General features: G+C 53.6%; 1 protein-coding gene across 2 annotated transcripts in view; it reads right to left on the bottom strand.

Moving 5' to 3' along the window:
• Positions 1-24,327, bottom strand: part of TTC7A (tetratricopeptide repeat domain 7A) — a 115,110-nt gene that overhangs the window by 29,424 nt on the left and 61,359 nt on the right. For both annotated transcript variants that reach the window (XM_041754187.1, XM_041754188.1), the window contains 4 exons: positions 15,631-15,748; positions 14,557-14,614; positions 13,463-13,535; positions 11,518-11,678 (listed from right to left, as the gene is read on the bottom strand). In XM_041754187.1, the coding sequence (XP_041610121.1) occupies positions 11,518-11,678; positions 13,463-13,535; positions 14,557-14,614; positions 15,631-15,748 (410 nt within the window). The remainder of the gene's footprint in view (positions 1-11,517; positions 11,679-13,462; positions 13,536-14,556; positions 14,615-15,630; positions 15,749-24,327) is intronic.

Raw genomic sequence — 24,327 nt, 5'->3', positions numbered from 1 at the left:
CCATCTGGCCACATTCAGGGTCTCGCAATCCGCATTAAATCAGAACTGATTTCTGACACCATCACTTCCCCTGCTGGGTCCCAGTTAGGACGGAAGGGAGGAATCTGCTCGTGTGATGCTTCATAACTGCAGAGTGGGTTATGGTGCCACACAGCAAGCAAAGTGCTGGCCGAGTCCACTTGGAGCTGCCTGGAAGCAAGTTTTACAGGGCCTGGGGAGGAGCAGGGGGTGTTCTGGGCAGGACATGACAGCGTCTGGCTCCTTACGATTTGGGGGTCTTCATCCCAGAGGACAGTCACCCAGGCAGAGCCAGAAGTACAACCACGGAGTGTCCCTGAGGCAGCGGCCCTCCTGGGAGCAGAACGGCCACACCGCTGACCTGTACTGTGAAGTTGTTTCAGAGTGGACAGACGCTGGCCCAGGAGGGAGAAACCCGAGCCAAAGTCCCAGCTCCATTGTCACCCAGCAGGGCATGTCACAGGCTCCAGTGCAACAGGAGTGACGTCTCCCACCAGATGAACTGCCATGACCTATATGCAGCCACTGAGAAACGCACAGCTGCACTTAGTCCTCCGGCGCAGGCCTGCCCCGCGGCTGGGGGAAGGGAGTCCTGCTCCCAAACTGTAGGCCTAGTGGACCCAGCAATGCAGTCTCTAGGCCTTGTGCCTCTGAGGGCTCTCAGAAAGCCCTCGACCTCCGTGGCCTGTCTGGGAAGGCAGACGGTCCTCCTTGTAGCTCCTGGGGCTTAAAGAAGGGTGTAGGAAAGGAAGGGGATAGGAGGGGGCGGATGGAGGCCCAGCCCATTAGGTCCAGGTGAGGCAACCGTGGCCATAACCCCCTCTTGTAAGCACTTTCCTATTTGTTCTGCTGTGGAAACCCATGTGGAATAAACACCGAGGTCTTACGAGACTGAATGCCCTTCCCACGCCTTGCATCTGAAGGCAGATGTGAAAGTGAGTGTTCTCTCTGGGGAAGAGGAAGGAGCAAGAGTCCACGTAAACACACCATGAGCTCTGTCCCACACCAGGGGTGAGGCTGCCTGGGTTACGGGAAGGAGTCCGGGGTCCTGGACTCCACACTCTGGTCCAATCCAAGTGGCATGTGTGCCCTGGTCCTTGTAGGCCACCTCATGCCCAGGCTCGGTGATCCCTCAGCCACCATCCTCACCATGTGCTCATCTACCGCCATGCTCTGGTCAAGGCCTCCCATGTCACCCGCACAGTCCAGCACCTCAGGGACACACGGGGACACACACACACACACACACACACACACACACAGCCAGTGCTTGGCCAATAAACAGGCCCAGCCTCTGCTGGGCCATGAAACACTTCAGCCTTGTGTGAGTCTGCATCTGGGCCAGCCCTCTTCCTGGGGGTGTGGGAAGACGCAGATTAGCGAGGCCAGCATCTCTGGGTGTTCCCACCAGGCACCTTTGCCCATCTGCCCAGCTGCTCAGGCTGGGAGGTGATGGAGGAAGTTCCTGAGGGATGTGCAGTCAGCCTGGCATCTGCCTCCTTCTCCTCCCCCCTCTCTTCCTGGGCCCTGCCTGGCCCATGTTCCCGGGGCAGGATCAGCCTACTAATTATTTGTCAAAAGGATTAAGATTTGGAGCTGTTCCCATCTGAGGCAAAGACAACTCATTTTTCCCTACTGCCATAAAGAGGAGATATCTTAGGGTGAGCTTCCCTAGAACTGGGTGAACATGAATCCTTCCAAAAAATGTTTTCTTAGGAAAAAAATATTTAGTAAATAGGGGATATTTTTGTAAAGATGGTTCAAGCTAAGCAAGCACTGTCCTGGGGTCAGAGGTCATCTTGTCCACTCTCCCTTCCCTGGAGCCTCAGATCATTCTCTCCTGTGTTCCCTCCCTGGCCTCTCCCCGCAGCACCCCACTCCTGGTGGTAGAGGAGTAGGTGCAGAGCAGAGGTGGCTGCAGGAAAGGACATGGGCTGTGTAGGGCACGAGCACCAGGAGCCCACATCTTCCCTTTCCTGAAAACGGCTCCCTATAAAATCACTCAGCACATGCAATCAATGCCTGAGTGTGCCCACTGCTGCCTACCTGAAGGGGCCACCTTGGGCCCGTGGCTGCCCCCCAGTTAAACGGGAGCACATCGTGCTGCAACAGCTGCCCACCCCATCACCGCCAGTCTTCCCTAGCAGACCCTGTGCCCGGCAGGGACCATGGCTTTCCGATCTGTACCCCCAGTGACTGACCTAACGTCGCTCAACAGATCTTTGTGGAATAACAGGAGTCTGAGCCACAAGGACTCACCGAGGCCCCGGAGAGCTGTGGGCGGTTCTCGGGATGACAGACGTCCAAGGAAGGGGGCTGCTGTGTCCTGCACAACGGTCCACTCTCCCTAGTCCCACCAGCCCCATCCCTCCGGCTCCTGGCCCTCGTGGGAGCCCCGCCACGGTGGGGGAGGGGGTGGTGGCAGGTGTGGCAAATGCACAGAAGGGGGAATTATCTCTTTAAAGGACAGTAATTAGTAATTCCGGCTGATGGCTGTGCCGTGCTGTTTTAATGAAGAGTTCTATTTTTACAGAAAACACATAATTGAGTGAAAAAGCAGGCTATTCTTTGAGTCAGGCGGCCACGCCTCTGGAAAGTCTAACTCCTGGGCCAGGAGGCCAGAGCCTGCCCCCTGCGCAGTTACACAGGAAGAGGGCCCCATCCCACGTGCCCCAGGCCCGACTCAGTGCTGAGAAGCAGCTCCTCATCTGATGACCCAAGTTCAAACCCCAGCTTCCCTTTCTTCCAGCCATGTGACCTCTGGGGCAAGTCATTTTAAATTCTCAGAACTTGGGACGCCTGGGTGGCTCAGCAGTTAAGCGTCTACCTTCAGCCCAGGGCCTGATCCTGGAGACCCGGAATCGAGTCTCACATCAGGCTCCCTGCATGGAGCCTGCTTCTCCCTCTGCTGTGTCTCTGCCTCTCTGTCTCTCATGAATAAATAAATAAATAAAATCTTTTTTTTTTTTTTTTTTTTTTTTTAAATAAATAAAATCTTTAAGAAAATACCAAACAAAACTCAGAACTGGAGTTTTGTGTCCGTAAAATGGGAATGATGGTATCTATACTGCCGGGGTGGGGAGGGGGGACTATTATATATAGAAAAATCTGTACAGAAAAGCCTAGCAGGCCTCTAGGAAATACAAGAATGGCTAGCAAGGAAAGGCTGGCTCATGTTTCTTTCCCACAGGGAGGCCCGTGGCACCCCGTGGAAAATTGGCCAAGGTCTCTCCCCTTGTCTTCCAGTACTCCCGGTTTACCTTCTCGTCCTACTGCTCATTGCTTTATACCTCCTCGACCTCCGAGTTTCAGTCCATTTCTTGCTATGCCTATTGCTTTTGCTCCACCCCCAATATTTCGTCCTCCGTTGCCTTCTTATTTTGCCAATTTTCCTTCCTGGGGTATGCCTGCTCCTGCGCCCTCAAACAGAGAGAACAACTGAGGACAATAAATGGAGGGGGAAAAAGGGTTGGGGGGAAAAGGTGAAAATTACTCATTTACATTTTTATATTTGAAATCCCCTACCCTCTTAAACTTTGTTTAGCACTAATGTGCCTTACATGATTGAAGATTCAATAAAAATTCTAAAGTTTGAAAAAAAAGAAAAGAAAAGAAAAGAAAAGCCTAGCAGGGGGCTCGCTCGCACTTCCTAAAGCACTTGATCCAGGCTTGCCCTACCCATCGTTACCCAGCCCTTGGTACACCTCGCTTATGCTCTCACTGGTAAAGTGGGAGTAACGGCGGTTGCTGTACAGGTCCCCTAGGAGATCAGGGACTTAACGCACATGAAGCACTCGGAGCAGTGCCTGGCACACAGCAAGCACTAGGTATGCTGCTGTTTTACTATTACTGAAGCTCATGGGGTTCAAGCATCTCAGGGCTGTTCAGCCTGCCACCTGGCTTGGGTTCTAGCCCCTGCTCTGCCCTGTACCAGCTGTCTGACCTTGAGATATCCTCTAGCTTTCCCATTAGTTGTTTCAAGTAGGAGGGCTATTAAGGAGCGAAAAATAAACACATCCAAATAAAACAACAGGGTAAGTGGAATGAGGGTTGTAGGATGCCAACATCCCTGTGGGTTCCATCCTTCCCTCCTGGGCAACGAACAGAACAACTCCCCCAGTCTGCCCATCGGAGGGTCTACTGGGGCGTGCTGGGTGTCTAGCCATGGATCCCCCACAGTGAGGAGGCGGAGCAGGCCTCTAGGAAATACAGGGCACAGGCCGCTCAGTCTCTGCTCCAAAGGTGCTTCCAACCATGAGGGGAAGTTCAAACAAACCAGAAGAGAATCCAGTACTCAATCGAGTAGTTCAGTTTTCAGTTTTGACCAATAGAGGTGAGGGATGGGGAGCTTCCAGGCCCAGTGGTGCGGGCAGGGTGGCCCAGCAAGGATGACAACGACCCAAAGGTGGTGCGGGAGACCGAGCTGACCAGGCACAGAGGCCCCACCCCTAGAACAGGATGGGGGGCAGGGGAAGGGAAGGAACAGGCCCTCTGGTAGGAGTCAGCCCACCCCTTCACCCCATTCAGGTTGGAGTCACCTGGCTCCAGCACCTGGCTCTAACCTGTGGCCTAGGGTGCAGGGCAACACATGTTGCACACACTCCTCCAAATTCCATGCCTCTGGGAGACTCTACCAGGGAAACTAACTGGCTAAACTCACACACATGCTTTTTGAGGGTATTATTTTGAAATAACTCTAACAGGGAGTGACTTCCCTCTAAGGTGGAGGGTCAGAGTGAAGCCCAGCTTTCTTACCTTCCTCTAGACTAACACCTAACAGGAAAGGGATCCTATTAGCAGCTCTTAGCCCTAAACACCAATAACTTTCCCTTGGGTCTGGAGCATTAACTGACCCACATACCCTCACCTTTTGAGGCTCACACTGACCCACACCGCCTCTTACCAAATTCATTCAAAATGAAGTGACCTTGAAGTATTAAAAATCTATAGCCAACAAACTTCTGCTTCTTGAAATGCTTCTGCTTCTTTGCTTCAAGGGCCCTGCCCTGAGAACAGCCTCAGGGCCTTTCTGAGAGCAACCCGCACCTAAGCAGGCCTGTGGCTAGCTGGATGGCAAGGCCTTCTTATCTATGCTGACCCACAGGCCTCAGGCCCTGCTTCCCTTAGCTGCTGGCTACCTCCTGTTGTCTCCAGATGAAGCTCCAAACACAAACATGTGATCTTGACAGATAAGAACACAAACCAAGCAGAGCCTTTCAATGACCAGTCAGGAGTGAAAGAACTTCCAGAAAGAAGGTCCCTAGGTGGAACAAAGGGAGGGTACGAGACACCAAGAAGCTAACACCTTGGTCTTGGTCTCTAATCTCTGCTCAGTGAGAAGACCCTTGGGACCCGAAGACCACCCACTGTAGAGGGGAGGCCAGCCCCGCCTCATGGGCAAGAATGCCCGCTCTCCTAGGGGCAGACAGGCTCGGTCTTGGGGCTGGGCCACAATGCTTGCATCCAGCAAAAGTTGTCAGCTGGGAGCTCGGGGAGTGAGGATCAGCAAACCAAGGGCTCGAATCACTTTTGCAAAAAAAAAAAAAAAAAAAAAAGACAAACAAGAAAACCCTGCAAAGGATACCTTCCTTCGCTTCCTCTCTACCCCAAACAAACCAAACAACCTGGGTCACGGACCCTCCTGTGGAGCACAAGCAGACCGGCGTGGGGAGACCGAGTCCCCTGACTGCAGCGTCACATGGAGCAAGATCATAGGAGGCTCCACAGAATAACCAGCAAGGGGAAATGCTGAATGTCAAACCAGCTTAGCTGATGAGGAACTGACCTTTGGGGAAGAAAGTGCTGGTGCCAGTGATTATGCCTGGCTTAACACTTCCCTCAGCCACATGGCCTGCAGGTTTAACCCCTGGCTCTTTCCTCCCCGGGGGCTGTGCTAGCCAGAGATGTTTAATGAATCCAGCAAAGTGACAAACTATGTTTGCGCTAATACCTTTGATCCCAGCCCCCTCACTGGAGTGTTGGTATTTTAAGTGTCTTTTTGATCTACTATGAGTCCTTAATAAGAGCCGTCCAATACACACACCGGGGTTAAGTCAGAAATGGTAACGCAGGCCCTGGACTCCGATCCCTCTGCCTGAGTGGAATGCACCAAGGGAAATAACCTGAGAAAAAAGGTGAGGCGGGCCAGGTAGATCAGAGAGGTGCCCTTGAGGCCACAGTCAGCCTCAACCAGAACCAGCCAAGGTCTGGCCCCAGCTCATGCCTAGTTATCAGCTCAAACATTTTCCAAAACAGCCTAGGTTTCCTGGGGGAGATGGCTGTGCTGCTAGTTTGTTTACACATGGCAAGCTCCGGCTTGCTGAGAGGGCCTGCTGAGAGGGCCGTATGATTCCCGCACTGGGGGAGTGCCCCCCAGGATCTTCCAGGACCCCTGGGGGCCGGGGCCTGGGCCGGGCCAGGCGGAACCTCCCCGAAGGGCCTAGCGCCCCCACAGGGTGGGGTGGGAGGAGGTGGTCTTGTCAGTCGCCATCCACCCACGGTCTGGGTTTGCAAAACCAGTCTGGCAGGCTGCCAGGTCTGGGTGGGGGCCTGACTGACAGGCTGGTTATTGGAAAGCTCCCATCATCAAGCCTAGGAATTTTGTTTGGTTGCCATGGTGACTTTCACTACAAGCGCCCTGACTAAAGCACAAGGAATCTGTTACCTAAAACCAGTGCCCCCGGAGCCCCAGCCTCAGGAACCGTGCTTATCGGTGGCCTGTTCCCCTTGACCCCATATTCCGTCCCTCCCCAGCTGAGCCTCCCAGCTGCCTCCCCCCAGGGCCAGGCGAGCACAGGCAGCTCCGAGCTCACCCAGGACCCGACCACTCACATCCCCCGGCCCCGTGCACGGAGGGAGTCTGCTGCCCCCCTGAGGCCCCCTGCAGGCTGGCCGGGGCACATGTGTCGGGGCTTAGTCGGGAGCCCTCAGGATTTCAGGAAGCTGCTGGGGTGTCTGGCCAGGTTCACACTGTCCCCGCGGGGCCATCGGTCTCAGCCTCATCACATTTCTGCCTTTTAAACCCGAGCCCCGTTAACTAAAGGTCAGCCCACAGCTCAGCAATCAAGGTTCTCTGTTTTCTTTCTAATCCCTGAATTTGGGGGTGGATTTCCAGAAGTTCAGCTCCACAAGAGCTGGGTTTTTCTCCAGGAGTCCTGAGCCTTGTCTGTAGGAATGGGGGCCTCCTGGGCTGCTGAGGAGCTTCCACACCTCTCCCAGGGCCTCTGCCCTCTGCCTACACCTCCGGGCGCCCTCCTCTCGCTTTGCACCCACCGCACACCCAACCCTCAGGTCCCACCTGCTGTCTCACTGTCGGAGCTGCCTGCCGGGCCCCTTCACACTGCTGCCCTGAACATGCTTCTAAACCGACTGCAAGACCTTCTTTTATCGGAGTCCTCCAACAGGCCTTAGGAGGCAGCGGGAGGCAGGGCAGGTGGCAGTGTCTGGCAGGTGGCAGTGTCTGGCAGGTGGCAGTGTCTGGCACGTGAGCAAGCTGCTGGGAGCGGTGCAGGTAAGAGACGCACGACCTGGCGAGGGCGGGAGCCTCCCTGTGACCCTCACGTGGGGCTAAGCTCCTGTGGAGAGGGCTGCGTCCCACCCACTGGCCTGCCCCCCTGTGCCAGGCCTGCTCCACCCTCCACACCGGCCTGTCAGCCGCTTCCTTCACTAAGACAGCCTTTGGGAGCCGATGTATGGGCAGGTTCTGCAGAAAAGAGGAGCCTCTGAAAAGCCTCAGCCCCTCAGAGCAGCCTTCGGGGGGCTCTCGGGGGGCTCTCGGTGGCATACAGACCTCTGGTCCTTAAGTGCCCTCAAATGGAGACCTCGCTGGGGATGCGGAGGCCAGGGTGAAGGAGGTTTGACTTTTTTTTGTTTTGTTTTGTTTTGCTGCAATGGTATTTACTGGACCGGCTGTTGAATTATCTGCCGTGGCAACAGCTGGAGCCACGCGCAGCTTGTTACCGGTGCAGGGAGCAGCTGGAGAAGCAGGGTGCAGTCTCAGTTGAAGAGCAATGACATTTTTCAGTGATCCCTGGCCGGTAATGGGCTCAATGACATTTCCTGCTAATCCATGGGTTTCTGTACTCTGCTGTTCCATCTGTGGGGAAGAGTGTTGCCTCATTCGCAAAAAGCCATGGTCATGCTCTATGGTCACTCCAGAGCTGTGTGGTAGGTGAATTTTCCACAACCCCTCCCAACCTCCTATCATATATGTTTTTTTAAGAGTTGATTTTTTTCTTTCTCTCTCTCTATTTTTTTTTAAGGTAACAGAAATGTATTGTCTCAATAGTTCAGGACTCCAGATATGCTCTATATTTTTTTTTCAGTTAGTTTTGCAGCCTTTTAGGGCTGGCTCCAATCAAGATGGAGGTCCTCATGGTCTTGGAGGGGAGGGACTCACAGTGGCTTAGAGATGAAGAATCTGTTACTGGTCCTTGGATGGGCAGGCTTTGTAGAATGAGGCATCATAGAGAATGGGATGCTCTGGTCCCCAGGCCTCTCTACTGTGACCCAAAAGAGAAGAACCCTAGGGATGGGACTCAAACACTTTATCTCCTTAGGCTCAGACCCCAGAGAGGTTTCCCTGCTGTCAGCCCCATGGCCCAAGCTCCTGACACCCCAGCAGGATGGGGCAGCTGTATTCTCATGCAGAACCTGCCCCTTCAGAAGGCTCCTGCTTACAGAGGAAGGGACACAGTTGACAGAGGGGCACTATTATGCTACAAATTAACCAAGAACACAGTCTGCACTAGGGAGAGGCTTGTCACTTTTTCTGGGTCCCATAAAAGATATGCTGAAAGCCATCTCCCTGGATACACGCACATAGGCACAAATGTTATGGTTCAGATCTAGGCATTCTTGGAGGCCCAGAAGCCCATCCATGGGCCAAACAAAGAGGAGTCACCAACCACGCCAAGGACCACCTCTCCCCTACCCCCCATGAAGACACTTGCAGTGAGTGAAGCAGTCCCTGATGAAGGAGTCAGCACCTGAGTGAGGTGAGGACGGTGGGGGTGGGGAGCACCCTTGGGGGAAGGGCACACATGCTACCAACAAGAGGGGAGGTACTGGGAACAGGGGGCTTCCTCACCCAGCCCAGGAGCCACCTCCCCTGAGGCGGGTCGGAGGTTAAGGGAGAGCCAGAGTGCTGCCTTCCAAACCCAACACCAACCCCTCATGCCATGGGCTTCTAGCAGATTTTCCAAAAATGCCATTAGCCTCTCCACATGAGGCCAGGGGACAAGATTTTACCAGCAGAAAGCATTCAGCCCAAAAGTTAGGAGGAGACACTGCGTAAGATGTCAGACGCTGGAATGGGAGGCTCCCTGCTGGGACGCAGAGCCCGTGGAAGGGCAAGGTGGCAGCACGAGAATCCCTTGCCCTGTTTCCATCAGGATAGCTCTGTTCCCCTTGCTCCCAGAGAGTCTCCAATGCATGTAAGATTTCATTCAGGAAAAGGACTTGCTGGTCAAACAATGTCTGATGCCAGGCCCAGCCTCTCTTTCTTGTGCCACACACTCTGACCTGGGGGCAGGGCGAGGAGCCCTACCCACTCTAGGATTCTAAGGTTTCCTTAAGGACAGTTTTTGTTTCCATCAAAGCCTAACTGACCACAGAGTAAACAGACACACACACACACACACACACACACACACACACACACACACACACACACACACGGCTAGCAGCAGACAGTGGGTCAGACTGCCTGATAATCGTGAGAATGGAGCTTGAAAAAAGCGAGGTAAACAGGTATTGGAAGAGGAGGACCTTTGTCCTTAGTGTATTTTCACTAAAAGTAAAAAATAAACTTCTACACGTAGGTAGGCCTTGCTGTATTGTACTTGGGATTAATGAGGCAAGGTAACTAATCTCTTGTCCACGCACGCTATTTTATCTGTGTTTTAGTATTCCCTAGCTACCTGCCTTTTCAAGTGAACTGATTTCAATTTTAGTAACCTCTCAAATGCAGGGTTGAGGCCAAGAGTCAGGGCCATCTCCTGAACGCAAAGAATGGGCTATGTCAAGTTCATGCATCATCTCTACCTACACCTGGCTACAGGCGGCTGAGACCCACCTGAGACAGGAAAGGTCAGGAGTCAGGGTGCTGTGGGCAGGGAGTCAGGGTGGCCTAGGAAAAGCAGGGCTGACCTGCGGGGTGAACGCCCACCCTTGGCTTTATTCACTGGGGCTTGCTCTTCAGTGGGGCACACTGGAAAGCTTACCCTAAAGGCACTCTGCTGCTCCCAAAACAGCTTTCTTGAGCCTTGGTGAGGACAAAGCCATCTCGCAAAAATCACATGCAAAGTTACCCATGGCATCCTCTGAAGGAGGCCAAAGGTTCAGGAAAGCCAGCTCTGTCCCTCTTCGGCTAGGGATGGACAGAGGCAGATGCCCAGGCTCCTCACACAAAGGGAGACTCGGACTGGGACAATTGCAGCTTCCCTTTATCACTTAACACAGCGGTGGCACCCACCAATTTCACCTAATTCTTTGTGTATCTGTTTTCATTGCCAGTGTGAGTCACCCCTCAAGGTAGCCAAGACCATGCTTCTTCCTGCTGTCTGAAGCGGACAGCCCCTGGCTGGTCCTAAATAGCCCTCCTTCAGACCTGAAGGTGTAATATGGTAGGAATGGGGGTGTTCAGGGACCCCTTATCCTGGGTTCACGGGATTCAGAGAAAATGATCTATTATGCTCAGTGTCACAGGCCTTGGGGGAGGGGGGCAGAAATAAAAGATGACCGACTTCTTTGTTCCCTCCTGCAGAGCAACACACCCTACTGCCTCAGCTGGCCCAGCTTGGCTCTTGTTCCCGTGCCCTGGTTGGGTGGCAGTGGGTCCTCTGTGTATAGGTGGGGGCAGAAAAGTCTAGTTCTGCCACACCCACCATGGCCTAGGCCAAATGCAGCATAAATCTTATTTCAAAGAGGGGAATCTAGGCAGTGTGGCACACGGCGGGTGAGGAGTTGTCAAGGATGGAGGGAATGGCCAGGACTGCTCTGGAAGGAGAGAACCCATCCCCCCTCCCAATACCTGTGGCTTGCCTAGAGGCAGGGAGATGGCTCACGTGGCCTCCCCAGTCCAGGTCCAGTCAGTGTTAGAATCTCATCCTTGGCTGGCAATGCCAGGGTTATGATTAAGTTACACGAGTCAGTGTCCCATGAGGCTCCAATGTAGAGCCCGGGGTGGGGTGGAAGCAGCTCGAGCACGTGCATTTGAACACAGTCTCCTCTGTGACCCACGTAGTCCCCGTGAGCCTGCAGCTGCTGCACAGAGCTTGCCACTCCCCACCTGACGCCTCCTGGCATGGAACGCCAGAGCTATTCTCTGACCCTACAGGCCCTCGCCCCACCTTGCCCCTCCAGCCAGCGGGTGTGCATGCAGCAGGCACTTAATCAGTGTGTGCTGGCTGACTACGTGGCAGGGTGGAGGTGTGAACAGGCACCTGTGTCTGAGGCAGGCCAGCCCCCAGGCCCTGGCAGTGTTGACAGGGAACTCACCTGAAGTTCTCAGGATACTCTGTGATGGCCATGTTGATGACGTCCAGGGCATGCTGGTAGTGCTTCTGGGCAGAGAAGAGGAGCGCCAGCAGGTGGAGGGCATTGGCATCATCCCTGCACACTTTCAGGGCCTCCTGCAGCTGCTCGATGGCACTGGATATCTGCCAGAGAAAAGTGCCAGCTTAGCAACCTTCTCCAAGGCCCGCCTCCCCCAGGACTCTGGTGCCAGAGCCGGCCAATGAAGGCACAGCAGACTTGAGCGAGACCCTGGGCCCTGGGGGGTGGGGTGGGTGCTTGATGAGAAAACCCATCCCTAAATACCATGGTGAGAGGGACTCACTGTCCCAAGTCAGGCTCGGGAAGCCACTGCTGCTTGGGGGTAAAGAGGAGCAGGTTTATGGCGTAGCATAGAGGTTCTAGGTGAATGTAGAGGACCAAGGAGGTCCCTGGGTGCAGACCCAGAGGTGGCCTCTCCTCTGCACCTGTTAATGCAGTGACGGAGACCTCATCTTGCTCAGGAGCCCACAGTGGCAAGAGCTTCGGCTCTGGGGTCAGGTGGAGGCACGGATGCCAGCCTTGCCACTTCCCAGCTGGAGCCTTCAGGCAACCTCTCTGAGCTGCAGTTCTTAGCTACAAAGTGAGGGTGATGGTCATGCCTGTGCCAGTGGCTGAGAGGGTCAGACAACGTAAGGGAATGTCCTGCACCGTACCACATGTGTAAGATGCGCTCTTCCCTCCCCAAGCCCCCAGAGCCCAGGCAGCTACCAAGCAGGTAAGATGTCTCCTCATCCTGAAGGGTGTGTTCTCTCACGCCCTTGGGGCTGGTGACTACATCTCTTGTGCCTCTGTCCATATCAGAGCCCTATTCTCCCAGGAACCTTGGGAGTCTTTTGTAGAAAGTCTTGCTCCTTCCCGAACCTTAGACAGGAGACTCCCATGCTCCCCAAGGGGTCTATGGTGCAGCCAGCTGGGGCGTTCGGTTCCCTGGTGTACCTGGCCCCAGCCGGGTCTCCACCCAGCCTCTGTGCACGCACGCACACCCTGAGTGTTAGTGCCAGGCCCAGACTCCTTCCATGGGAACTTCCTTTTATGGAAAGTTCAAAGAAAGTGAAGGAGTCTAGGTTACTGTGGTCACCTTTCAGTTTGTGCCTCCCCAAGGCCATTCCTCCCTGCTGATTCTCCAGGGTGAAGCCCATTATCCTGGGCTGAGTATCCAAATCCACAGCTGTCACTGCTCATGCAGCCACATGTGTTCTGAGCAGGATGGGCTGCAAGGTATCAGAGACCCAGGTGGGCCAGGTCTAGCCTAGAGTCCATGCAAGAGTCCTCAAGTCCCTTAAGCTCCCCAAGATCTGAGGTCCCCAAGGGAGCTGGGTGCCAGGCTCCACTGGCATTCTCTCTGGGTAGACAGACCCCATTCATCAAAGGTGGCTGAATAATTAAAGATCATGAACTTGACTGGCAAGACAAGCACTGGTGCCTTGACAGAGGACTAAAAATAAAGTGGCTTCAGGTATTTCCAACTGTGTTCCTTAGAACGCCATAGCAGAGTGACGTTTCTTGGCGAACAGTCGCAGAAAGGTACCAAGTGCTTCGCCCAGGACCTCGAAGTCAGGAGCCCCGTAGAGAAAGCCTGGTGGAAGGTGAGGACGGAAATCCTTCCTGTGGTCACTCAGCAGTTCTCAGGAGACCGGACTGTTCAAGGGGGTGTGAGGGCAGAGAACAATCCCTTCCTCTGTGCCCACCATGTGCTTTACTACATTTTCTGACTTAATCCTTACTAGGTCCCTCGGAGGTGGGGTACAAAGGTGCTCACGTAATAGACAACAGAGACTCAGACATGTCATGTGACTTGCAAAGGGCCACACGGCTGGTAAAAGCAGTGGTACCAGTAGCAGATCAGCAGCACTTAGGGACCTGGGAGTTAGGAAATGTGACAACCCACCTGGCGGACGAGGGCCAGCTGCAGGGAGACATAGAGGATGACCTGGGGGTCACCGGGCGCCAGCTGCTGGGCTCTGTGTGGGGAAAGGCAGTGACACGTCAGTTAGCAAGGACTGAGCACCCAGTGTGTGACGACAGCCTCCAGCAGGCCAGCCCTGTGCTGGGTGCCACAGGGCAAGAGGTCGGACATTCTCAGGGGGTGCCCGATGGGAGATGATGGCGGTGGCAGCCCACGGGCAAGCAAGCTCCAAGAGGGGACCATCTGAGAGGGGAGGACTGGGGAGTGGGGAATGCTCCTCGCCTCTAGGCAACTGTTGGCCTGGCTGAGGCCCTGTGGTGGCCTTGTATAGAGCCTGGAGCTTGACCTCTCCACCACAGGACAGAAAGGAACGCTCCTGTATGTGGAGGGACTGGGAATGGCTTCGCTGGGAGAGAAGCCTTGGGAATGAAGAGCTGACCCTGGCAGTTCCATGGGGATTGGCTGGAATGGAACTCTTTCACCTTGAGGGGCTGGATGTCCTATGTGTTTCCACAAAGATGGCATAAGGAGTCTAGGGCAGGCCCCAAGCCAGCAGCTTCCACAGCAGTACTTGGGGGGAGTACTCCACAGGGGAGGGGCTTCTCTGGCATCCCCCTCCCTCCTTCTCTCCAGGATCTTGGCTGCCAGGACATCTCTGTGAGGAAGGCTTGGGGGGTTGGGAGGGTCCTCACAGCCCTCAAGATGAAGAGGGGCTGGAAGGAGGCAAACACCAATTCTGAGCCCTTGCTACACCTAAGGCACATATGCAAGGTGCTCTTCTAACTTCATTTCACATAATTATCCCAACAGTCATGGGCTATGATTCCCATGTTAGAACCCCAAGCCCCAGGGGGTAGGGGCTGAGCCTGAAGGGCATTCCACCATCAAAGGGCTTGGCCTGCCTACCCAACCCCACAGGTCTGTCCCTGTGTCCCCTGGGGGCTCTCAGAGCCTTGGGTTCCTGGTCAATAAAATGGGGATAGAAACCTTTATTCCGTCTATACCTGAGGGTCTACCGAGAGAAAGCATGTGAATGTGCCACCCCGCGTCTCTGCTCTGATGGGGGCCCTCCTCACCTCTGCAGCGTCTGCAGTGCTTTCCGGTGCAATTCATCTTGCTTGGACTTCAGAGTTGCTGCAGGAAGACAGGATGGAGACAGAGCCATGAAGGCTTGCTGCAGGGGTGCTGACCCAGCCCTGCCCCATCCCAGGGCACATGGGCTCTGCAGGGTGGAGCCCGATTAGGGTCCCATCCAGCAAATGCTTACGTTCAAGCAGCTGTGGACTGATGCCACCTACCACCCTAGTGACTGGGGGAGGGTGTGGGATGTCCACTTGGCCCAGCTTCCCAGCATGCCACTTGGCACACCAGGTCCTTCCACTCCTTTGCCTTCTTTGCCACATGAGCCTTGAGAGACAGGTTCCATGGCCTGATGCCTGCCTCCTTGGGCTTCCTTACCCATAGGCCTCTTCTTTTATTTTTTAACCATTTTAACAAATTTTGAGTGTTAAATTTTAAAGGCAGGCGTTTGAAGCCTTAGCTGCACACAGAACCACTCAGTAAGCTTTAAAATGACTGGTCATCCAGGTCCTAGCCCAGCCCTGGTCAGATTACTCTTCCAGGTTTAGGCTGCATGGGACCCCACTACTCCCCCTCCTGCAAGCAGACAGATGTAGGTGGCTGCCTGACTGATGGGGGGACACGCGACTGAGGTGGCAGGGTTCGGGAGAGAATACCAGGCTTGAGTGGAATCCATCCTTCAAGTACAAGTATTTATCAAGCACTTACTGTGTATCCAGCACTATGCCATGTGTCAAGGGATGTTTAAAGGCCCCAGAAAGTCACAGCAAGGCTAAGGTAAGGGTAAGACCAAAACAGAATAAAGACACTGTGGGGTCCGACTGCGAGCCCCACAGAGGTTCCAGGGGCAGGTATCAGCTCTGCTGAGGACCTGGGACCAGGTCACAAAGGGTGGGAAGCTCCACAAAGAGGGCATGTGTGAGAGTGATGGAGTCTGGGTCAAAGAGTGGAAATGAGGTGGAGTGTGTGAGTGTGTGTGTGTGTGTGTGTGTGTCCTCAATGGAGATGTGCTGGGGGCAGGGCACAGGTGGGACAAGATGCCTGGGAAACTCGGGGCCCCTGGCACTCACCGTCAGTGGCCTGCAGGCTGTATGTGAGGCCCAGTGCCAGGTAGCCCTTGGAAAGGAACTCCCCGGCTTCTTCCCTGAGGTCAATAACCATCATGGCAAAGCGCTCTGCTTCCTCAAGCTGCAGAGAGAAGAGATACAGGTCATGAGGAGGGGAGGGCTTTCCTGGCCTCAGTACGCAGGCCGGTCCATCACCAGCCTGGGACACTCAGAACAGCAATTCCTCATGTGTGGGCAGCACAACCAGAGGCCAGGTGGCTTGTCTGAGACCACATGACCACTAAGTGGAAGAAAAAGGCTGTTTCCTCTCTCAGCAGTTCCCTGCAACCCAAGAGCCTGTGCGCAGGGTCACAGGGTGCTACCTCTCACAGGAGAAACCTTCCCTTTCCCCAGACAGCTTAGCTCCCTGAAGCTTACTCTGCCAAGAGCACAGACCCAGGACCAGGCCCGTCTGTGACAGCCCCTTTCATCATCTGGCCTCTGTTCGTCTGTCCCTGCCCTGTGCAGCAAAGAGAGAGAAGCCAGGGCCGGCGGGTGGGGGGTGGGGGGGTAGGCAGGGCTCTAGGACTGGGTCTTGGGGACACTGCCAACCCTGCAGAATGGGCAAGGTGCCACTCTGGCTCTGTCTGTGAGCTCGCTCCCGGACACAGGGAGCTCAAACTTTTCAGAGGAAAAAGGCCTGAGGCTGTTTTTGTCCTGGGAGAAGGAAGAACCATTCCAGTTGGAAGGGGACCAACTGGCGCAGGTCATGTGTGCACATACCATCACACATGTCATGTGACATGAAGAGGGGCACCCACAGCGGTCAGGCCAGTCAGGGGACAGCTGGGGGGTCTTAGCCATACCCACTCACAGCCACGGACCTCTTCCTCAGCCCAGGAACATCATCTGTCCCTGTGCCTGGCACACAGTGTGCTAGTGTTAGTGTCAGTGAGAACAAAGATTGGCACCACCCCACAGCTAGGGGGATCATACCTAAAGCCCCACTACCAGCCAGATGTCAAGGCCTCTGAGTGAGGCATCTTGCCCCCAGCAGAGGCCCATAAAGTTAGTCAACCAGGGAGCTAGATTCAAACCCAAGTTGGCTTGTGGCCCTCAGGCCAGTGTTGCTCCTGCTGTTCTTATCCTTGCAACCCCACCCTGGCCGGAGAGGGGGAGCTCTGTGCATCTTGTGAGCTGGCCACTGGCCACGGCCAGAGTGCTGCTGGACGCCCCCCTCCCTGGAAGCTGGAGCCAAGACCCTGAGACAGAGGCCATCAGCAGAGGGGAGGTGAGCTCGGTAAGCCTGCCCTTTGCGCACGGCCAGGTAAGCTCTGTGCAGGGAAAGGGCTGAAGGAGCAGAGAGCACATTGTGTGGGGAGAGAAACAACAGAACCAAAATACAAGGAAGCGGAGCATGTGAGCTGACAGCCCAGACAAAGCGGGCAGGAGGGGATGCTGAATCCCTCTGTGGCCTGTCCACCGTCCCCAATGCATGCTGGCGTGGGCAATGCTACAGCCCCCTCGTGGTGGTGCTCTGGCTGCTGGCCTGGGCTGCCAGCCGGCCACCTCCAGGTTGGTGGGCTGGTCACTGCGAAAGCAGGGAGTCTAAAGACCTAAGCTCTGACACTATCAGGCCCCAGGACTCAAGGTTTGGGGGAGGCTGTAGCTCAGCTCAGGAAAGCCCTCAGCTGCCTGCCGCCCAGCCTCAGCCAGCCAGGTGGACCCAAGGCTGTAGCAAGATTGGTGTCCTATAGCACCTGGCCCACGACCTGGGGCAGTGGGGTGGGTGGGTTTTGGGGGGCCCTAAAGTCACTCAGGTGGAGAGAAAAGCACTGAAAGATGAGTTCCCAGACAAAGGTTCTGATCCTGGCCCAGCACCTGACAGCTGTGGGGCCTGGAGCAGACCATTTCTATGCCCCAAAGGTCCTCTTCTGCAGAATGGAGACTTGGACTCCTCCTCCAAGGGCTCTTCTGCACAAACCTCCACCCAAGCTTCTGCAGTAGCAGGCTATGTGATGGGCGCAGCTGGGGAGCCCCAGCGACGAAGGGGTGGGATGCCTGGGTGAACTGGCACACAATCCCCGCAAGCTCACCCCACATGACAGGGTGGCTCTTAGTTAAGGCTCCATGATGTGATGCTGGCCTGGGGGTAGTAGAGCTCCAAGAGAAGGGAATTTGTGTGACTGTGGTTGTCCAAGGAGGACTCACGGCAGAGGGGGGACAGGAGGCACAAAAAAAAAGGGTTAGGTGAGCAAACTGCATCAATATCCCATTGCTGATGCAGCTCAGCTCATACACTGTCTTTAGGCATCAATATGCCCCATTCAAACGGGAACAAGCTGGCTTATAAACCACCACGTACAAGTTACAGAATCTAGAAAGCGACTACATCCACGTATATACACTCTTCCCATGACCATGCCCTTCTGCTCAGCAAATGGCAGCTTGGCTCTCTTGTAACTCATGTAGGGAAGGTACTGGGATCAAGGCGCAACAGTTACTGGCCAACAGGGAAAAGTCACTCTCCAGTTTATACACATATTCTGGGTTAGCAGAGCTCACCATTAGCTTTAAAAAGTGCAAACAGGAGCACCTGGGTGGCTCAGTCAGTTGAGCCTCTGACTATTGGTTTCAGCTCAGGTCATGATCTCAGGGTTGTGGGATTGAACCCTGCATCTGGGGTTCCTGCTCAGCGGGGAGTCTGCTAAAGATTCTCTCCCTCTGTCCTTCCCCCTACTTGCATTCTCTCTCTCTCTCAAATAAATAAATCTTTTTTTTTATTTTTTAAAAGATTTTATTTATTTATTCATGAGAGACACAGAGAGAAAGAGAGGTAGACACAGGCAGAAGGAGAAGCAGGCTCCTCACGGGGAGCCCAATGTACAATGTGGGACTCCTGGGGCCCTAGGGTCACACCCTGGGCTGAAGGAGGCGCTAAACCTCTGAGCCACCTGGGCTACCCAATAAATCTTTTTTAAAAAGGTGAAAACATACATGCTTAGCTTGTCCAACCTGTGGTCCAGTCCAACCCCCAGGTCAAAAACCTTCCTCAGCCAGTATTTGCCAGCCTTGTCCATGTAGTTTAGGCCCAGTGTCCGCATTTGTTTCAAATCAAACTCAAAGCTTGAATGTACCATGCTTGTTCGGCAGCATGTACACAAAGTTTGAATGAACCATTTCCCTACACGGCCAACACCATTTTGGTTTCTGTTACCTACTACAAAGCAGTCTTTTTACATGTGGAGTCACTGCAGGGATTACGAAGGAAAAACACCGTCAATTCTCCTAAGTATGACAATATACAATATGATAACATACAGTATCTACATACACAGGTGCTCTAACTGCCCTATGGAAGGGAAAAAATGCTATCATAGGAAAAACAACAACAAAAACCCCCCAAACAAAAACAAACCCCCAATTTACATTTATTTTAAATATATTTTAAAAACAAGAAATAAGTATTTTAAGTGTATATATGCATATAATACCTACACCTACACACACATACAACTACATACACAATGCACCATTCCCCTTCATCTAAGACACGAGGGGCGATCCTCCAGCCCTTGAGTATGTGGCTTTGTTATTTTTGTTCACAAGCACTAAAAGCCCAGCCAAGTCCAGAATCAGCTCCACACTCAGGAATAAGCTCTCCATGCAGACAGCAGGGCAGCCCTGAAGCTAAGAACGAGCACAAGCACTGGGAACAGACTTCCTGAGCTCAACCCTGGTTTGGCTACTTACCAACTGTGTGACCTCAGGCAACTCACCTCGCTTTGCTATGCCTCAGTCCCCTCTTCTGTAAAATGGGGCAACAAGTGTCTGCCTCATAGACAGACCTCCAGTTGCTGGGAGGACTGAATGAGGTAAGACACAGTAAATGCACAGAGCAGTGCTTGAATAAATGTAAACCAGTATTATTAGTTAGTTAATTCCTATCAAAAATTAGTTGGGGGCAGCCCGGGGGGCTCAGCGGTTTAGTGCCACCTTCAGCCCAGGGCGTGATCCTGGAGACCTGGGATTGAGTCCCGTGTGTCAGGTTTCCTTCATGGAGCCTGCTTCTCCCTCTGCCTGTGTCTCTGCTTCTCTCTCTCTTTTTCTGTGTCTCTCATGAATAAATAAACAAATAATCTTAAAAAAAAATTAGTTGGAAGCTTCCAGGATTTCCTTAGGTCTCAGCCTGACAGATGCGGCAAGTTCCATCTGAGAAGAGTTCTTGTGACCCTTGTATGTGACCTCGCCGACAAATCGGGAAGTAGTGTCAAAGACCATCCCAGGATCCCCAGGAGAGTGGGGTATGTACGATTGCCTGCCTTTTGTCTCTTGCTAACTTTTAGTTAGGAAAGGAGACTCTACACAAGGAGAAGCTGGGTCTCCACAGCCCTGCGCGGCCCACTGTGCTAGCTGGTCCAACCCTCTCTCTGCCCATGGTCCAGGACACATGTACACACACCCACTCATCTTCTCTTTGTCATAATACTCACCCCTGCTGTGAGTAACATACTGGGATATTTCTGTCCTATTTTCTGATAGTCTATTCCAATTTTTTTATCTTTTTTTTAAAGATTTTATTTATTTATTCATGAGAGACACAGAGAGAGAGTGGCAGAGACGCAGGCAGAGGGAGAAGCAGGCTCCATGCAGGGAGCCCGATGTGGGACTCGATCCTGGGTCTCCAGGATCACACCCTGGGCTGAAGGCGGTGCTAAAACCGCTGAGCCACCTGGGGTTGCCCCCAATTTTTTTCTTAAGAAAGAATTCTAGGGGCGCCTGGGTGACTCGGTCAGTTAAGCATCTGACTCGATTTTGGCTCAGGTCACCATCTCAAGGTTGTGAGATCGAGTCCTACATCAGGCTCTGTGCTCAGTGTGGAGTCTGCTTGAGATTCTCTCTTCTTCTCCCTCTGCCCCTCCCCCTGCTCATATGCTCTAAGTAAATAAATAAATAAAAATAAGATTTTTTTTAAAAAAAGAAAGAGTTCTATTTCACAACCCACTAATAGGTCTCAACTTCTGATGTGAACGCTGCAGCTCTAAGCCAGAGTACGCCCATCTTCGGCCACCCCTGTCATCTTTCTCCCAGGGACTACCTTACTTGGCCTTTCTAATCTCCAGACACTTCCTCTGGTGACCTCAGAAGTCAACGGCTGGTGGTTCTGTAGTTTGGGGCTGATGTCTCTGCAAGATTAGCTCAGGTTATAGTGCTGGGCCTTCCTTGCTCATCAAAATACCTCCAAGGTGATGGGTTTTTTAAGTTCTTTTCAACCACTCTCCTTCCAGTGATATACAGCTCTTTAATACCTCCTCTACCTATGGTAGCCCTGTAACTTCACCACAAACCCCTCGTAGAGACTGCACCCCCCCCTCTCCTGCTATTCTAGAGCAGTTTAGTGCTGCCCTGATGGCACAGGTGGTAGAGAGCTGAAGGTTCTGGGGCACAGGTTGCTTAGAGGACCTGTCCAAGGCCACCTGGCTGCTGAGCGACAGGACTAAGTATCCAATCTAGGTCTCCTGAGCCTACATCTGGGTCTTTCTGAGCTTCATGATTCATGACTGCCCTCTGCAGTTGTTCACTTTCTTCCTCTCTGACCATATGGGAAAAGGATGCACTGAAGGCTGTAACACTTGGACCCTTTGCTTTGGCTTTCCAGAAGTAGGAGAAGTGTTCCCATGACTTCACAAGCTCCGATGGCTCTCTAGTCTTCCTAATTTGGTTCCCACATCGACAGGCCTCTGGCCTGCACACTTGGCTCTTGCTCGGCTGCCTTCCTCTTCAGGGGCTGCCTCATCCACCCGGCCCTGGGCCAAAGACGTGATACCCCTGGCATTTTACCCTCTTTCTCCCTTCTTGTGAACCGGAGAAAGTTCCTTTCTGAGCCTGCAGAGCCTGTTTCAACAGTGCCTCTGGTTCTTCTTAGGCCCTTCCCCGGGGGGGCCCAGGACCTGTTGCGAACTAGTCCATTGAAAATTCACTCTTCCCTTCCTGAGAGAAACAGGACAAAATCTCCTTATTTCCACATCCAGTGGCAGGACTGCTGACATTCTTTCTTCCCTGCCTCATAAACCCTCAACTTGTCTTCCTGGCTCTGGCCACCCCTGAATCTGAAAAATGAAGGTAAAAACCACAAAAGCACCTCCCTTCTGAGAACTCACTATTTTGAAGGGGCTTTCACAGGGATGGTGGCCATTCACCAGGTACCTGCAATGCACTTGCCAGCAACGCTCCTCGGCTCTGGTGTTCAGAGCCTCCTGTAGAGGGCAGATGTGGCTACCTCCGGGGTACAGACGAGGCACAGTCTTTACTCCCCTAAAACCACACAGCTCCTGGGGGTGGGGTGGGCAGGGATTGAACACTATCCTCTCTGCCTCCAAAGCCTCCACAGTTCCTACCACTTCATCCCGCCCCCACGGGGAGCAGGCCTAGAGACAGCACCACAGACCTTTCCAAAGAGGATCATGGCCTGCTTCCCCTCTTCTGTGTGACACACAGCACACAGGCACATCCCCATCTCCCATCTTCCTAGGGAACTTTCAACTTTTTAAATTAAATAAATTGTAAATAATTATGTTTGGAGAGATACTAAGAAATATTTACAACTCTTTCCTTCTTCCCCCAAATAGCTGGCTGGGGACCTTGGCAAGACATTGGCTGTGTCAAGGCAGGAAGCTGCCACATGCTGCTGTCACCAGGATGCCTTCCCCTACCTAGGGGAGCTTTGGGATAAGACTTGGGCCCGGTGCTCTCCCATCTGACTCCATGCCTTCCCCCAGTTCAATCACCTTGCAGCAAACCCCATGTCAGCCAGCTTGTGACCATGCAGGTCCCTCTGCCTGGTGCCCTCCATCCCCCACCACGCCTGAGGGCCACTTTGCTCTCAGAACCCAGCCTAGGGTGTCCCATGCTGGCTCTGGGCATGAGGACAGGACCTGGGGACAGCAGGTGCTCCACCTCTGGGCACACGGCCACCCAGGCCGGTTTCACCCAGCACAGCTCGTTTTTCAGATGTCCCAGTTTCAGCCTCCCTTCCTGCAACTCGGGCCAAGTTGTCCACCCCCAGATTTCAGTCCCCTGCTCATGGAGCTTGGCAGGGCAATGTCTGGGCCTGCTGGAGCTGCCGTTGAGCCTGAAGAGCTACAATGGCAAGAGACAGAGGTGGCATCCCGTGCCTTTCAGGAGCTGTGCTCTGTCCCAAGCACCAGCACACTTCACTCATTGAAGTCAGGCCCATTCTTCCTGCTTATGGCCCTTCAGATAGAGTGCTGGGCCATCTCTCTCCTGGCATCCTTGGAGAACAGGCTGCCCTTAGCTACCCACGGTCTGCTCTCTGCCCAATGCCAACTCAGGAACTTGAGAACTGCTGAACCAGAGGCAGACTTCCTGCACCCATCCCGCCCAGCCAGCTGGGGTGGGAGTCATTCTATTAAGATATGAGTGGATATCTAACCACATGCAGGGTTCTTTGTTGGGGAGGGAGGCTCAGGGTGCAGACACGGTAAGTAAAGAAGCTCCCCAACTACTTGGGAAGAAAAGCACCATACAAGGCAGAATTTGGTTGTTGAATGATTATGCTCATCGGCAAGTAGCACCGGACTTTAACTCTGGGCTGCAGTTTCATCAAGGGAGAGAGTTTCCGCCCTCAAGAAACACTGGTGATTATAATGTAATGTGCTAGATGTCCAAGGCACATATAAACAGGGCTTTAGGGAGGTCTGGAGGTTCCAGGTTAGGGATGGCTGCCAAGACCCACCCCCTGTCCCTCCAGCGGGACCTGGATCCAGCCTGGACTCAGTGTTAAACCCTGGCTTAAACCAGCCCTCAAAGCCATGCATGCTTCCTAGCTGAGGTTAAACAGCTTGCCCTCCTCCCCGATTCTGATGACAAGTCTGCATGTTTAAGTTTCCTTTTGGACTTTTCTATTTACGTTGTCATTGATGACTTTGCTCCTAACTCATCTGATTTCAATTTGGACTGATTTGATCCTAATTTTATTACCATGTAATCTGAATGCACGTAATGACTGTAATTATGCCGCCAAGGGAAACAGCTCCTCCACGGCGGGAAGGCCTAAATTTAGGCTTCCTGGCAAGGGTGGCTGCTGGCTGGGTGGACATCCATAGCCACCTCAGGGCTGGCAGCCTTTGGGAGGACAGGGGCCCTCCCCTGCCCCAGTTTGGTGAGGCGGGCACCTGGGGCGCTGTCCCAGTGGAGGACTTGAGGCTCCTCTGAGGAGTGCCAGGAGCATGCAGGAGTATGAGCGAGGGGTCGGTGAGCCCACCCTCTCTGCATTCCCTGGCTCACACCACAGCCCTCTGTTGCTGTGTGCAGCCTGGGTGTCTGCTGGCACCCGCATGCCACCCACATCCCCACAGCTCCCCACTTGTAAGATGCAGGGTACCAACAGTTACCCTGGAAAGATCTGTGGAGCAAGGAGTTTCCCCATTAATCATGGGGTACGGAAAGCAAGCAGTGATGGAAGAACTGACCACTGGCCTGAACCCTCCACAGTCCAAAGGCCTCCTCCTCTGTGAATCTCCTGCCCCGTCCAGCCTTATACATACTTTATGTCATTTATGCCACATCTGAGGAACAGACTGTTACTATTTCCACTTTACAAATGAGGAAACAGAAGCATGGCACGGGTATGTACCAAGACCACCCAGGGGTGGCAGGGAAACTCTAATCCACCTCGTGGTGTAGCTGTTTCCTAATGCT

The sequence above is a fragment of the Vulpes lagopus genome, chromosome 5 (genome assembly GCF_018345385.1).
Source record: "Vulpes lagopus strain Blue_001 chromosome 5, ASM1834538v1, whole genome shotgun sequence".
In the NCBI taxonomy this organism is placed as follows: domain Eukaryota; kingdom Metazoa; phylum Chordata; class Mammalia; order Carnivora; family Canidae; genus Vulpes; species Vulpes lagopus.
The sequence above is the reverse complement of the archived record's forward strand: the minus strand, read 5'-3'. Positions and strand labels throughout refer to the sequence as shown.